This window comes from Staurois parvus, unplaced genomic scaffold, assembly GCF_062004578.1.
Source record: "Staurois parvus isolate SC_StPar_1 unplaced genomic scaffold, SC_StPar_1.0 ptg000285l, whole genome shotgun sequence".
In the NCBI taxonomy this organism is placed as follows: domain Eukaryota; kingdom Metazoa; phylum Chordata; class Amphibia; order Anura; family Ranidae; genus Staurois; species Staurois parvus.
In genome coordinates, this window is record NW_028318081.1 from 682,393 (window position 1) to 698,952 (window position 16,560).

The following is a 16,560-nucleotide window of genomic DNA, read 5'->3' on the forward strand; positions in this document are numbered from 1 at the left end:
ATATAAATAGAATTGGGCAAGAATCTAACAGCACAAACCCAGACAGACTGTTTTCAGGCACTGGTTAGAGCAGGGTTTCTCAGCCAGGGTTCCATGGAACCCTAGGGTTCCTCCACAGGTTGTTAGGGGTTCCTTGAGCAATTTCTGTCTCTCAGATAGGTTCTCATTGACACCATTGATCTTTTTAGCTATCTGTAAGGGAATAATTCTTCCTCAATGACCACAAGTGTAAGGCACATTCTTCCTACTGACCATCACAATAATGTATCATGAATTATAGATATACTAATTGTTATCTGGGGTCCGTGAGACTGGAAAGTTTTCTTCCAGTTCCTCTGTGTTTTATTAGTAGTGCAGGGATGGGCTAGTATTATAGTTCCCAGGTTACACTTGTGTGACGTGCACTGCACTTGGATGTCGATCTCTAATAAAGAAAAATCTATTTAGATGTTTTTGTAAAATGATAGGCTAGCTGTTATAAACCATTGTTCATGGCCAGTGCTATAGTGACAACATTTCTTTCCACTTTGGCAGACGGATGCACTGTCATATCTTGCTCCTCATCAGCTGGGTTCATATTTGGCCAGCAACGCTGTCTTGTCAGACCAGGGCAAGATTACTGCAGTCTTGTCAGCAGTGAACAGCCAAACTATTGGTTCCTTCCTGGATGCTTTCAATGCAGCAGCTGAAGAGGTAACTTTTTTTTTTTTGGTTTTGTTTACCTTCTGCAGTTTTTTCTTTCATTTGGCCTTCTTTGTCCTTTTTCTTCTACATTCACTTTCCAGTTCTTATTTTTCTATATCTACATGTTACTGTTTTTTAGCACTTCTTCTGTTTTACCCTTTTCATCTTCTTTGTTGAAATATTATAATATAAATATGAAACAGCAAGCATGTTACATAGTTACATATTTAGGTTGAAAAAAAGACTAGAGTCTATCAAGTTCAACCAATATAGGAAAATAACTAAGAAATAAATTGAAAACTTCCATATACAGAACCCTCTTCCCACAGTTGATCCAGAGGAAGGTAAAAATGCATTGTAAAGCATACCCCAGTGCAGATAAAAAAAATTTCTTCCTGATTCCCCCGGACAATTGGATCTTCCCTGGATCAATAATGTTCTGCGTTCTTCCTTACAAATGTTTATATCCAGTAATATTCTGTGCATTTATAAACACATCCAATGTTTTTTTAAACAATCAATTGACCTAGCTAGAACTAGTTCCTGAGGGAGCCCATTCTACATTTTTATAGCATTTACTGTGAAGAAGCCTTCCCCTATGTGGAGGTAAACTTCTTTTTCTCCAGAATGCACATTGTCATTTGCCATGATCCTAAATTGCATATGTTTGCATATAAATATTATATACATTTGTTTGTTAAAATGGTTCTAAAGGAATATTCTTAAAATAAAAAAAGAAGTTATGCTTGCTTGATCTATGTAATGGTATTGCACAGAACAGGCCCTCTTCCTTTTCTGAGGTCCCCAGCTGGCATGCTCCATTCTTTCACTTTTCCAAGTGCTCCCATGGTAACCATATGCTGAGATGGCACTCCTGCAAATACACCCCTGAGCCAGGCTGTGTGAGTCCATAGACATACACAATCTGACTTGTCCACGCCCCCACTCCCTTCTCACAGGATTTGACTGACAGCAACAAGAACCAGTAGCTCTGATACTGCCTGTGTGTCCTGTGAGAAGGGGAAGATAGATCATTGCTGCTACAGATGGAGCAGCACGGATCAAGAGAGGACTCAGGTAAGTGTTTAGGGAGTTGGGTGAAGGAACAATCAGTGGAACATTTTTTGCCTTAATGCAGGGAATGCATTAAGGTAAAATAAAAAAATAATGTCTTGACTTTTGAATCACTTTAAATTTTGTATACACAGTATAAGGAAGCAATTAAAACCTGTCAGGTTTTTTTTTTTCATTTAGTGAGATTTTGATTTATTTTGTGTCCCATAAACACATTTTGAAACAAGTACTTTCAAAGTGCACAATAATCACTTTGCTCATATGTAACTCAGATTTTCACAGCATTTTTAAAATAATAAATTGGATTCCATTGGGAAATCCACACTCCTTTCTACTCATTATTATTATACAGGATTTGTACAGAGCCAACAGTTTACGCTTTACATAAGGGCAAACAGTACAATTACAATACAGTTTAATACAGGAGGGATCACAGGGCCCTGCTCGTTAGAGCTTACAATCTTACAGATATATATACACCTTTTTGAACAAGTTTTTATCACACCTTACAGCCTAATTGTGCAGCTTGTTGTTTGTCACCAAATTGTGCAAACATTTCTATGTATGGGAGCATAGATAAAAAAAAACAGTTGGTTTGAAAAATGTGTCATTATCTCATAGAATGGAATCACTGCAATCAATAATGCAGCTGCTAAAAAGCTGTTCATTGGAGAAATCTTCTGCACGGTTGGGTCTGGCTTTTCGTCCTTCACTGCAGCTGATTACAGTGACTTTTTTGAGAAAAAGATCAAGATGGTCCGCTCATCCCTCGATAGCAGGGCTTTCGGGTTCCTTCCAACAGATTTAGGCTGTGATGCCCTTGCTGATATGTAAGATTCTGGTATTTTTTCATAGCTATAGTCTTCTTTAATGCTTCTTTAATGCTGTTGACCACATTTAGCAAAGTTCTGTTTACCGAATTATACTTTATATGAGCTCCTTTAGATACCCCAACAATGCACACTGTACCTCCAAGCCTCCCAGCAGGTGTACAGATCTCTGTGGCTCCTTTAGATAGCCCAACAATGCACACTATACCTCCAAGCCTCCCAGCAGGTGTACAGATTTCTGTGGATCCTTTAGATAGCCCAACAATGCACACTATACCTCCAAGCCTCCCAGCAGGTGTACAGATTACTGTGGATCCTTTAGATAGCCCAACAATGCCCACTGTACCTCCAAGCCTCCCAGCAGGTGTACAGATTGCTCTGGCTCTATTTCTATAGCCCAACAATGCCCACTGTACCTCCAAGCCTCCCAGCAGGTGTACAGATTGCTGTGGATCCTTTAGATAGCCCAACAATGCACACTATACCTCCAAGCCTCCCAGCAGGTGTACAGATTTCTGTGGATCCTTTAGATAGCCCAACAATGCACACTATACCTCCAAGCCTCCCAGCAGGTGTACAGATTACTGTGGATCCTTTAGATAGCCCAACAATGCCCACTGTACCTCCAAGCCTCCCAGCAGGTGTACAGATTGCTCTGGCTCTATTTCTATAGCCCAACAATGCCCACTGTACCTCCAAGCCTCCCAGCAGGTGTACAGATTGCTGTGGATCCTTTAGATAGCCCAACAATGCCCACTGTACCTCCAAGCCTCCCAGCAGGTGTACAGATTGCTCTGGCTCTATTTCTATAGCCCAACAATGCCCACTGTACCTCCAAGCCTCCCAGCAGGTGTACAGATTGCTGTGGACCCTTTAGATAGCCCAACAATGCCCACTGTACCTCCAAGCCTCCCAGCAGGTGTACAGATTGCTGTGGATCCTTTAGATAGCCCAACAATGCCCACTGTACCTCCAAGCCTCCCGGCAGGTGTACAAATTGCTGTGGCTCTATTTCTATAGCCCAACAATGCCCACTGTACCTCCAAGCCTCTTAGCAGCTGTATAGATTGCTGTGGATCCTTTAGATAGCCCAACAATGCACACTGTACCTCCAAGCCTCACAGCAGGTGTACAGATTGCTTTGGCTTCTTTAGATAGCCCAATAATGCACACTATACCTCTAAGCCTCCCAGCTGGTGTACAGATTTCTGTGGCTCCTTTAGATAGCCCAACAATGCACACTATACCTCCAAGCCCAGCAGATGTATAGATTGTTGTGGCTTTAGTTAAGTGAGAATGGGACCTATAGTCAGTGGCACATAATGAGAATTATATGTTTAACTGTTCCCCTTTAAGACCTGAGATTACCAGTTTTCCAGCACCAGCTTACTTTGCAGCTCTGAAAAGTCATGTGACTAAATGTTGAGAACTGCAAAATAAGCTGATGCTCCAAGATGTGTAACAATATTTCCTGTCCGCTTATAACTACGACCCAATGGCACATTTTGGATGCCTACAAAAATCTGTCCATGCCCTGAAAGAGTCAATTGGTTGTGTTTGCCCCCTGTGTTGAAGGTTCCCAGTACTCCTCTGACTTAAGCCCATGCTCTGAGCTGCCTATGATACTTTTTGTTAATTATTTTGCTATTAACAATATTTTATAAGATCAAGGGATACTTTTTATCCACTTCTACCTTTCTCAGGATTGATTGAGGTGGGAATAGCTTGTTTTCGCCGTGGGAAGAGATTAATATATTTGAGGAGGTAACCCAAAATTGATGTGTATCCATCTGTCTCTTCCTTTATGTTAATTGGTTTCTTTCAGTGCTTGTCAGTTAGCACCTGTCCATCAATATCCTCCAGCTAATGGCAAATGGTCTATGTCCATATCTTACAATCAGTGTCCATTGGTTTCTGTGTTAGAAAAATTATCAAAGGTAGTATATTTTCCACTTTCCAGAAAACCCCAGATAACTCTTTTTTTCTTCTTCTGCAGCATGAAACCCTTAATAAGTGATACAAATCCCGATAACCCCAGTGCTGTCTTTGACTTTGTGAGCTCAGCACTGTCAGCACAGAAAACAAACTCAGGTAACTGACATCTGAATACTTTGAGAGGAATTGTACCCAGGCAAAGCATGCTATACTTCATCACATTCCTGTGGGTTGATTTACTACAGGAACAGAGAATGTTTACTTTGCAAAAAAGAATGTTACATAAGCTTAGTGAAAATGGTGAAACTAAGTTCACTATGACTCTCAGTTATGAGGAAAGGATTAAGAGAAAATGAATTTGTGCTTGCACTTGATTGGATGATACAAAAGAACACAGCTTCACCTTTTTGCTAAGGTAATTAAACATTTTGTACTCCTTTGGTAAATCAACCCCTTAAAATTGGTTGCAAGAAAAGAAAAGTTTTTAAAGAGCCTGTGACCATTTTACCTTTTCGAGTTCCTTTTTTAACCACAAAGTCTTGTTTAAGGAGCTTATTTACTAATGCAGTTATTTGTACCTGAGGCTATTTTTACCCAGGTGGGTTCTCTCAAACCTAATGATTCAATGAAGCGTATCTAAATCCAAAAACAAAACTGTGATATTGCAGTTTACTGGTTCTTAGATGTGGTGGTCTGCATACATTTCCTTTTTCAGGCCTTCCTGTTCCTTCCTGTCCTAGGGTGCCAACACTCTGTCACTCACTGTTCTGTATGGAGGATCAGTGTTGTCACCCTAAGACATGAAGTGTGTAAGGACTACAAAAATACCTCCCCCTCTCCTTTTCACCATAACATAGGAAGGCGTATTCTACAATTCACAGAAAACTAGGAACAATGATAACTGACAACAGACAGCTATCAGCTAACACATTTTTTTCCTACTTTTGAACAGTTAAAACAAACATTTAATACAGTACAGTACAGTGGACTGTCCATGGAAAATTGTAGGTCCATTTTTTGCCATCCATTCTCCCCCAACACAATTGACTTTAAAATCCATTGATCAGCAAACTGTTCCCTTCACAAAAAATATTCCCATCAGAGCCGGGAGTTTGAAATCTCATTTTAATGCATTACTGTCATGCATTTTAAAGTAATTTATTCTTTTGGGAAGGGGGAGGGGGGGTCAGGAGGGTTGAAGAAAAAGTGGACATTCTGCTTTAATGGAAGGTCTGCTTTAACAGACCAAAAGGAAATAAGAGAATCTATGTATTAGTGTGTACATAGTATACATTTTAAGTGAATGAGACCTTTAACCTTTAATGCCATGGATAATCTGCACTCTATGACTCTTAACTAAAAAAATGTATTTTTAGGTTCTGCCTGCATGGGTAACCTTGACACAAGATCCTGGGCTATGACATACTTTAGTCAGTACTTGCAGTTAGGATCGTGGAATATTGTCATCACATTGAACCCGACCTTCGATGTGGTGAGTTGGTTTAAAGTATATTTTTTCTGCTTCTGTCACATCCTGCCATGCTAATAATATAACCTGGATATTTCAAAGAGTTTTTACAGTGTTACCTTATATTTATTTATTGTCAACGTATTAAACAGCACTTCCCAAAGCAACTGGAGCCATTCACATCAATCAATTATCTGGAGCTGACAGTCTAAAGTGTCTTGGGGGGGTTGGAGAGATGAGACAGACACAAGGAGAGACAACAGGAAAAGAAAAGTATAGTGAGGGACACAGCTGACTAGTGTAGCAAAAGAATGGGGCGGCACAGTGGCTTAGTGGTTAGCACTTCCGCCTGGCAGTACTCGTGTCGTTGGTGTGAATCCCAACCACGGCACCACCTGCCTGGAGTTTTCATGTTCTCCCTGTGCCTGCGTGGGTTTCCTCCAGGTACTCTGGTTTCCTCCCACACTCCGAAGACATGCAGGTAGGTTAATTGGATCCTGTCTAAATTGGCCCTAGTATGTGTATGTATGAATGTGAGTTAGGGACCTTAGATTGTACACCCCTTGAGGGTTAGGGACTGATGTGAATGTACTATATATATGTAAAGCGCTGCGCAAATTGACAGCGCTATATAAGTATCTGGAATAAATAAATAAATAATGAAGGCCAAAGTTGCCCCAGAGGGAGGTTCTAGTGGCAATAGATAGCCAGGGTATTTTTGGTGACCAGCATGTGCCTACATGTCAAGTCACTGTCTAGCATACAGTACTTGTCAAGTTTATGGAAGTGCAAGCATTTCAGTCAGTTGTTTTCCTGTTGAAGATAACTGGTCTAGCTGTTTACCTGCCTTGCTGATTTTAAAAAAGAAAACTAAGGCAGGCAGCTAAATGAATATACAGTATATTTCTCTTTTCATGTGTCAAAAGATTTTTAATTCTCTACAGCCAACTTTGTAAAATTACACAAATGTAGCTATAGTCCTGACTGAACAATCCATCTCCCAGTACGACACTTCCTGTGTCACCTTCCTTTCTACAGTACAACATTGAATCAATTTGGTCACCTCTGTCCACTGAGCAAAACAATGAAATATATATGTGAAAACTAATAGAAAAATTATAAAAAATCTTATAGCATCCCAAAAATTCATCATTCGCTAATAGATACAAAATAAGATAGTGTATATATAAATGAATCAATGCCTACTATGAGCATGTAATGTTTAACCAAGACAAAGTAGAACAATCTTACTGACCAGAGCTGTGTGTATTTCATATGAATAGCTCGCCAAAACATATCTGTATCTCAGCTATATATTAGGCTGTTTGAACTATCTGTAACTTTTTCCTCTAACTAAATGCACTGCTTAGAGTATCATTTTAAGAGCTAATAAGCTATTTCTACTTGGGTTCTACCAATATGCATTTGTGGCATTCATTTACTAACAGATAGGGGTTAAACCTTAAAGTAGAACTATAGGCAAAACGTTTTCTTTTTCATTTTGGATAGCATAAGGGCAGGTTATAACCCCTGTAAGGTTTATTTTTGCCATATGTACCCCATTGGGAAAATTGACTTTCACTTCCTGTCCCATAGCCAAAACAATAAGAGAGAGGAAATCCTTGAACATTAAGAGAATCTTTTGGGGACCCCCGAGACACCATAACTAGTGTCCCTATTAGAATATTTTCCCTTTTGTTACTTTTCTGGGGCCAACCCCAATTTTTTTTTCTTTAACTTTCAGTGATAATGGTAAATAGGACAAATTGAGAGGGTGAGTCTCCCTAACTTTGGGGACAGACAGCAATAAATACTGACAGGTGCTTTAATCCCTCTCCACTCTATCCAGAACTAAAAAAAAAAAGTTTTGTCTTTAGTTATACTTTAGTGAGATTTTCTACTGACTTATAGGGTTATCCCACTTAAAAGAAAAATAAATAAATAAAAATGGTAAATTAACTTACAGCACCATCCCTTACCCTTCTGATCCCTGCTGCATGTACCTTATATGATCTCCACCTTCCACTGCCCTTTTCAGCCGGAATATTGGTCAAGCACTTTAAAATATCGCTACACAGTGCCGGAGGCTCTGTGCTAGCAGAATGCAAGCAATGTCAAGTGCTCATTTGTCAGCACTTTTTGTGGGATTGCACTGAAAATCCTTTCTTCCGACAGAGAAGCAGAGATTCACGTTGGTGTTTGCAGACACATAGCCTGATCTGATCTGAAATGATGCATTAATAAGTATTTTCTTTGTTTTATAGGCGTCTTGTGCAGATCTTTTGAGCACTGTCCAGCTGGCTGAAGCATCTGCTGAAACCAATATCATCCAAAATATTACAGTTATAACAAGTGTGATGGTCACCTTCAATGGAAACATCACCGCCCTGTCCAATTTCATAGACACGTTGCGGCAGTACATGGCATTGGTAAGGAACTCATTTAAAGATATATATTTTTCATGCTTGTTAAGGACTGACACTGATTCAGCTTATAGTAAAGTCAGTGCAACTGAGTTCTGTCTTTCTCAAAAAAAAAAAAGAATGGGGATAGGCAACCCCCTAGCCTGGCTTCACATCTGTGCATTGGAGTAACACTATAAAATGTCAGATTTCAGGTGAAACGTCTTGTGACTTTTTTATCACTTCCTGTGGTATCTCCAGAACAAGAAGTGAAGAGAAATGTCCCAAATGCGACATGACTTCAAAGCAAAAAAAATCTTAACTGTACATGTAGCGACCCCCGGCATCAGGGTGTTCTGACATTTCAACTCAGGGTGCTGGTAGCTAGGCATTGTGGGCATGGACGGTTCCAGAAAAATGGGCACCAGTCATTTTTAGGCTGAACAAAAGTACGTTTATTACTCACAACAACAAAATTCAGGGAGAGAGGGTAAGGGCACAGGATACCCTATGACAGTAGGCAAACAGACCAGCAGAATCTTTAGACAAAAATAGTAAAGCAGACAGCAGTACAGAAAAAGGCCTTTGACTTGCATCCACCATTCTGTACCTCCATAGTTCTTGGTCTATGGAAGAGTAACCTCTGGTACTTCATCTTGGGGCTCAATCCCTTGCCTCTAGGCAACATAACCTAGAGAGCCTAGAGAACATGTCTAGGCCTTAGGCTTTCAGCTTACCCAATGCAGCTGTTCCTCATACACCCACACCAAACAATATCTGAGTTAGAAGACCCTGATCAATTGACCTCCCAAATATATATACTCTCTCAGCATGCACCAGTAGCCAGAGAAACCCCTACTGATTGGTTGGGAGAAGTATGCATATTCATAACACAGCTTTACTGTAGCTCATCATACTAATGCCCAGGGTACTAGTGACACCTACTAGCAAAAGGGAGCAACCACAGGTATGCTAAACTTATGGGTGAGCCCAAATTACCAAAAGACAACAAATCAGCCAGGTTATCTACAACCTAACACAGCTAAATTTACTGGTAGCCCCTGTTTACAACAAGGGGGCTACATATAAAACAAACAGGGGGGGCAATGATTTGTTAGGGACTTTAAAGCGGAGTTCCACCCAAAAAGGGAAGTTCCACTTTAAGGACTGGTCCTCTGCTCCCCATGAGGAATTGGTACCTTTGGGGAGCAGCGGAGGAGCGGATACCAATTTTGACAGGTACCCACTCCCACTACTGCTTCAACCGCTTAGGTTGTCATAAGTGGAAGTTGTCCTCCCCGCTCTCTCGCCGCAGTCTAATGGGACAAATGACAGGTCCCAGAAAACTATGGGACCATTCACAACGTGCAGCAACACTTGCGCATGCACAGCGGGCACCCGGCTGTGAGGCTGCAAGTTGTCACAGCTGGATGCCCAAACTTAAGATGCCAGAACCCTGCAAAGATGATGGCTGGTGAACCCAGCTGGTGTGCACACACCGCAGGATTGTAGGACAGGTAAATGGCTGTTTTTTAAAAGTCAGCAGCTACAGTTTTTGTAGCTGCTGACTTTTATTTTTTTCACTGGAGACTGGAGCTCTGCTTTAAAGAGTTTATCTGCAGCAGACTAAAATCATCACTCCTAAACAGGGGTGGCAGCCTTGAAAACCATTTGTTACTTATATGTAATGTCATTTTTGTATGTCTGTTCCTGATTATTTGACAAAAAGTCACTCCCTCAGCCATTGAACATGAACAATTCACACTTCAGGGCACCATAGAATATAATCATGTAATTCAAGCAAAGTGTTTTCACAAAATTTCACACCTTCCATCATGTTCAACTTCAACAATCTATGACCTATTCCATGCTGAATAGGTTACAGTGACTAAGTTGTGTTAATAAATGCTGAGGTATGTCCCTGACACTTATTAGAACTAAAGAAACTGCTTGGATAAGCAGTGAAACATCTTCAAAATTATAGAACAAGTTCAGTTAAACTATGAGTGACTACTACTAGCTAAACCATGATATGGATAAATAAGAACTTTCAAGGCATCCAAAACAAACAGAAAAATGTTTAGACTTTAGATATACTTTAAGAATTTTTCATCAAAAACTGTGCAGGCTGGGTGTTTAACTAAGCAGTGGTTAGGACAACTTGGAGGTGCCCCAGGAACTCACCTAGGAATGTTATGTATGCATGCCAAGTAGGCAAAGTGCTAAAATAACTATTTCTACAGGGCTGGCTGAACTCAGGATAACATTTTTATTTCATTGTCTTAAAGGACCCAACTCTGCTATCAAACTCACAAGTGAAAGCTGCTGTGCTGGAGGCTGTTGCACAGTCCGTGCTCACCCGATTTGATGTCTTTACTGTGGCAGAAGTCCAAGAATGGCTAACCAGAATCTCTTTCCTCTTACCATCATTCAATGAAACCTTTTTGGAATACATACCTGAAACCATTAGTTGTCCACAGCTCCAAGCCTTGTAAGTAATGTTTCCAGATCTTCAATCTTTACGGTGGTCATGCACAGCCGATTTTAACAGACAATGAGACAGACTTCAGCATAACTTGTGATAATAAAGCCAAGTTGTCAGGTGTTGACTAATTGTACAAGTCCCAGCTGTTTTAAATTATTAGTCCTTCTTCTAGCATAAATGTAAGCCCGCCTTTCATACTGGTGCAATTTGTCATGCAATTTGACAGTGCCTATGGAACCATTCAAATTGGCGCAGTTTGAAAAATATTCTGCCACTATTTTTGGTGGTTTCATGTGCGACCTGCATTGACATCTGTGCATGAAATCGCACAAATGTCAGCAAGCCACACATGAACTTGCAGACTGGCGGCTTTTAAATCGCACTTAAGTAGTGTGATTTCAAAGCCGCATTCAGTGTGGACGTGGGCTTAGAGTTAGTGTACATGGACATATGTGATTTTTGTGTCTAACATGGGTTTTTGTTAACCATTTCTACAGGATGCATTATTTGCATGTTTAATGTTTTTTCAACGATGCTCTCTTTACAAATGACTCATATTATGATGGCAGATAATATCTAATTGATGCTTCCAAGTTTATTGAGTGTACATTTTATTGGGTCTGATATTAATACAAAAGTTGCAATTGCTGATCACCTTCTCACAAAAAGTCTAAAGACTTTAGCTGAAGTTGACTTACTATAAACAGCACAGAAGTGCAGAACCTGACATTTTTAGCATTCCCATTGGCCCTCTTGGAGTCTGGGATTCCAGGCAACCTCCTGGTTTACCCTTTTTTTTATTCTGCCACTGCATGTAGAGGGCAACTAAGCAGCAACAATCACTTATGAATTTATTCCACATTAATTCCACTGAATGTTTTATACAATGCTGCATCTTTTGTTTTGCAGTGTCTATGCCATGAATTCGGTGTATACAAATCTCCCACAACCAAAACAGAAGGACGTAGCAAACTTCATTATGAGAGTCTTGAGTGATAAAATGATCAGTGGTGGTAAGCATAAAGTGGAGAAAATATTAATTTTGTTCTTCTTTAGAACCAAATGAGACTTGTGTTCTTGTGGGTGGGGTAATGATTCATATAAAAAAATTATGCCATCAGGCTATGAAGCCCCTGTCTTAGGGCATCAGGATTGGCAGGAGCAATGTAGACCAGTGAGAGAATCCAACTGAAAATACTATTGTATGCCAGGAAAAAAGAAACACACGTAATACATCTCTGCAATACACTTTCCCATGTTTTAGCCTTTAATGCTGCAAGCACAGAAAAATACCTGTTGATTGGTCAGAAATCCAGAGTACTGCTTCCTGTAATGATATGACAACACAGTGCCTTTGCTGCTCTGAAATCCCCACCAGCATTATCAGTGTTGACTGCTGGACTACAAAACCTGACCAATCCCCTTTCCTCTCTGTTCCTTTCTACATGCATACATTGATTTATTCCTAGCAAAACAATGCTGCTGCCTTGTCTGCAGAAAAATAAAACTGTTTATCTTCATCTTACACTGCTATCTTTAGTCACAACAGCTGAAAGAAGGAGTCTTCGAAGAATGCATAAAATTTCTGCTGTCTTCAAATTGAAAATATGAAACACTGATAAGCAGTATTTTATATTCACTTGACTAAAAAGATATTTAAAAAAACTATTTTTACTGTGAACATATGAAAAGCTGATGCAGTTTTCTTTTTCTTCGAGTTGAAGAAAAGAAAATCACTTGACTCCACCAACAACACACTCAGTGTTGATGGGGAATCTTTCCCACAGCGCTATGGTGTTCTGCCGTGGGGAGCCTTCACAGTCAACAGAACACAATGACCTTTTCTGGCGGCTATATCCGCTAGCAGTAAGCATATGCAAGAAATCCATCAGGCTGATTGTACTGAAGCCGATCGATGGATTGACTTCACTACATCCAGCCTGTCCATAGTTGGATCAAACTTCAGCATGTTCAGCAGGGCCTGGCCGAGATTCGATCTATCTATAGCTGGCTTTGGGAAAGAAAATATACAAAATAACATAATACATTCTCTTAAAAAATATGGATTCCATGAGCTTAGTAACCTGCGTTATGTCAAAATCTCATTTAAAGTGTATGTCTGGGAAAATAACATTCAGTACATCTCTGTAATACATACAGATTTCCCCATGTTGAATGCTGAAAGTACAGAAAATTACGTTAATCTGCCAAATGTCCATTGGGTTCCTAACTACCTATTTAAACCGCCAACACAGTGCCTCTGCTACATTTAAATTCCAAGCAGTGTTATGAGTCCTATTGCTCCCTTCTGGACTGCAAGGCACACCCCCTCCCCTCATCTACACAAAATAAGGGGAGGTGTTCTGTAGTCCAGCAGGGAAAACTGGGCAGGGCTGAAAACACTGCTTGTAATTTAAGTGCAGCAGAGGCATTGTGCTGTCAGCACAAACAGAATGTTAGGAGCTAACTTGATTTCTGGCAGATAAAATAATATTTTTGATACTTACAGCCTTTTTAACGAGATACAATATGGGAAAATGTACATGTATTGCAGATATGTACCAAATTCTTTTTTCTTTTGTATTTTGCTTCTCTTCATTTTCACTTTCATTAATGTTATCTGTGAGTAGAAAAATTAATTCAACATGTCACTTTTTTCTGCTTCCAGAGGATGTATGTACCACTGGCACGTCAAACACAGCTCAATGGGTACTTTTAAACCTTGGTCAATTTTGCTACCAAGTGAACATTACATCCATAACAGAGATTTACCCAAGTGTGGACACAGTAAGTTATGGATTAATATGCGTCATATCCTAGACTTGAACAAGCTAAAAGGTCCTTCTGGAAGACTAAATATGAGTCCTCTTCTCGTTCTGCTCTAATCCTACCCGCCAATGCTGTAAGGGTCTCTTGGGACATACTCTAGATTGTCACCTGAATTCCTGGATTTTCTCTTTATTTGCTGGGAATTGAGCAATGTCATGTGCTTTCCAGTCAGGTCAATAGTTTTAGTGATTAAACAAATGGTTATCTGTACATAGGCCTTTCTTTGTTGAGGGTTCTAAGTGGACTTGATTATAAACAGATAAAGCATTCATTTTTCTTTATGGGAATCCATTTCATTTGTGAAGCTTTAGCAGAAGTTGTTAATACACTAAATTTTGTAAAAATTTACTAACCAGGTTGTATAGGAGGTACAAGTATCCTGTTTAGAAAACCAGCTTCCCATCGTTATTTAACGCAGTACTTGCCAACTTAATTTTTTAATCAGCTTTATGTGCCTAAAACAAAAGTGTATGTATAGCCAATTTTTTTTTTCTTTTTAGTTCTGGATAGCGTATAGGAATGTCAATACCCCTGCTAGGTTATTTTTATGCTTTATGTGTTTCTTTGAAGTTGCAAAAGGGATTAAAAAACAATCTCCCAAAATGTGGAGAATTGCCTTCTTAGACAGTTGTCCATGGAATGGGTATCTCCAATGCAAGATTTCTCCTTTATCTGACTTGTTCTGAGAACAACCCTAAAATTTTGGATTTCTCCCCACTTTCTTTCTCTGTTATAATAGTCACCAGTGCAAAAAGAGGGTGAATATCTCCAATGGAGGCAATGATAGCAGAAAAAAATAATTAAGAAAGGGTCTAACCCCTCCCCTTTCTATTCAAATATTAAAAAAGTTTTTGGCTATCAACACCTTTTAAAGTGTACACTAACTAACGAATTAGAATTGCAGAACACTAGATCTGTGCATAGAGCATTCAAGGATTCCAATGGTGGCATATTCCCATTTGAGTTTATGGTCAGTTACAGAGGCTGCTATTAAGTTTTTAAAAAAGAGTGCTACCATGTCCTTATTAATAATTAAGTAGATATGACAACTATGATTGACAAATTCCAGCTGAGTGGTTTTGTCACTGTCCTTTAAAGATTTTACTGAAGTCAATGTTGTGTTAGCATCACCTTTAAGGAAGGTGTTGTTATTGCCAGCCTCCCTTAACAAACAGTCCCTCTCATCTTGGCTGATTCTAAACCAGGGCTCAGGCTTCACTCAGCCCTTAGCTTTCCAGTTAAAGTTGTTGAGTTGGGGTCTCTAAATCTAAAAGCAGCTGTGATTATGAGGAAAGGGTTTATCCTTACTCACAGAAGCACAGTTGCGGTTATCTGCAAGCACTAACACTACCAAAATTCACAAATTCTACAGAATGGATATCCAGCTGAATATTAGACCAGTCCATGGAAACCTGGAGTTTAAAGGCTAATCAAACTTTTAGTTGAAAGCCGCTAAATTCATTCTGGGCACATCAAAACAAAAGATGTGTAATGCGTTACAGTTTTTTTTCTTTAGAAACCAGTGACTGCCTGTCTCCTAGCACCCTATATAGAATGACCCTCCCTTTCTCTCTGTGAAAGCAGTGATGTCTCTGCGAAGGTCCAACATGCACATGCTGAGTCACACCTGCCGATGCAAAATGGAGTGTTGAACCTCTTTAGAGAGACCATTGCTTCCACCAGGGAGCAAGGGTTCTTCTCTATAGCATGCTGGCAAGGGACAGGCTTTTCAACTCAGACTGTGATTGCTTTCTATAGAAAACAAACTGTAAGCTTTTTACACACTTACTTTTACAATAAACTGAAAGTTCAGATGCATTATGAGATTTAGGAAATATTCAGATCTCTTTCTACCTATTGAGGCGAATGAGTTTAAAGATAGGCAATAAATTAGGCCACTTGTTTGGCCCTGATTTTAAAACATGTGTTGTCAATGCAATTTTTTTTCCCCCCAATTCCTCAAGAACACTGCTTTTAAAGGTACCGTACATCACCTGATTGGACTGTCCAAATACTTCATAGCAAAAGGAAGTTTACTTTGATCAGTAGCAAAGTTGTGTCCTGTGCAGATTTCAACTTCTCTTGCTGCTTGCTCTCTGCTTCCCCACCTGAAGGTCCACTCATTAAATATTGAGACCACTCTCCAAGTCCCAACAAAGACACAGCTTACATCCTTGGATGCCTGTACAGTATTTCCCTTTATCATGACATCCATAACAACAGCTGGCATTGGATAACTTGCAAACAGTTATTGCAAGATAGGTCCACTATTGTACAATTCCCTAAGATCTACCTATATTAACTCATTGTAAATAAATATAACCTGGGAGTAATGTGGAATCCTGGAGTAAACTTTAATATATATATATATATATTCCCACAACAAAATGTCTTGGTTAATAAATAACTCTGAGCTGGATTATTGCATGTACTTTAATCATGGAAGACATGAGATTGTTGTGTCATCGTATAATTTCTCTATGTTATTGTGAAGATCAGCTGAACATTGTACAATTGTTCATTGATTGTATTCCCTATAAGAACCCGCCAGCAATGCTTATTTCATCTATACTTTTTGTCTGTATAGCTGTCTACTTGCTTATAATAAATTTTCATTGAACAAAAAAAAAGACCTTTGTTGATCTTTCATGATGTGCTACAATGATGCATCTTTGCCGCTGCTTTTGTGTTGTTCTAGTGGTGTCTAATATAACTAACCTCTTTGCTACTGGTTAAACTAAACCAAAAACAAAATAGCACTAGGATGTAAAACAACTAACCTGGTTTGGGGATACTTATACTTATAACCTAAGAAGGAGGAAAGGGTTTGAGAGGAATTAACAAAAATGGTGA

General features: G+C 39.5%; 1 protein-coding gene across 2 annotated transcripts in view; it reads left to right on the top strand.

Annotated features, from left to right (window-relative positions):
• Positions 1 to 16,337, top strand: part of LOC149458513 (uncharacterized) — a 78,844-nt gene extending 62,507 nt beyond the window's left edge. For both annotated transcript variants that reach the window (XM_089682094.1, XM_089682095.1), the window contains 8 exons: positions 535 to 693; positions 2,380 to 2,588; positions 4,585 to 4,679; positions 5,900 to 6,015; positions 8,256 to 8,420; positions 10,682 to 10,884; positions 11,788 to 11,891; positions 13,547 to 16,337. In XM_089682094.1, coding sequence (XP_089538220.1) covers positions 535 to 693; positions 2,380 to 2,588; positions 4,585 to 4,679; positions 5,900 to 6,015; positions 8,256 to 8,420; positions 10,682 to 10,884; positions 11,788 to 11,891; positions 13,547 to 13,698 — 1,203 coding nt within the window. In that variant the 3' untranslated portion in view covers positions 13,699 to 16,337. The remainder of the gene's footprint in view (positions 1 to 534; positions 694 to 2,379; positions 2,589 to 4,584; positions 4,680 to 5,899; positions 6,016 to 8,255; positions 8,421 to 10,681; positions 10,885 to 11,787; positions 11,892 to 13,546) is intronic.
• The last annotated feature ends 223 nt before the right edge of the window (positions 16,338 to 16,560 follow it).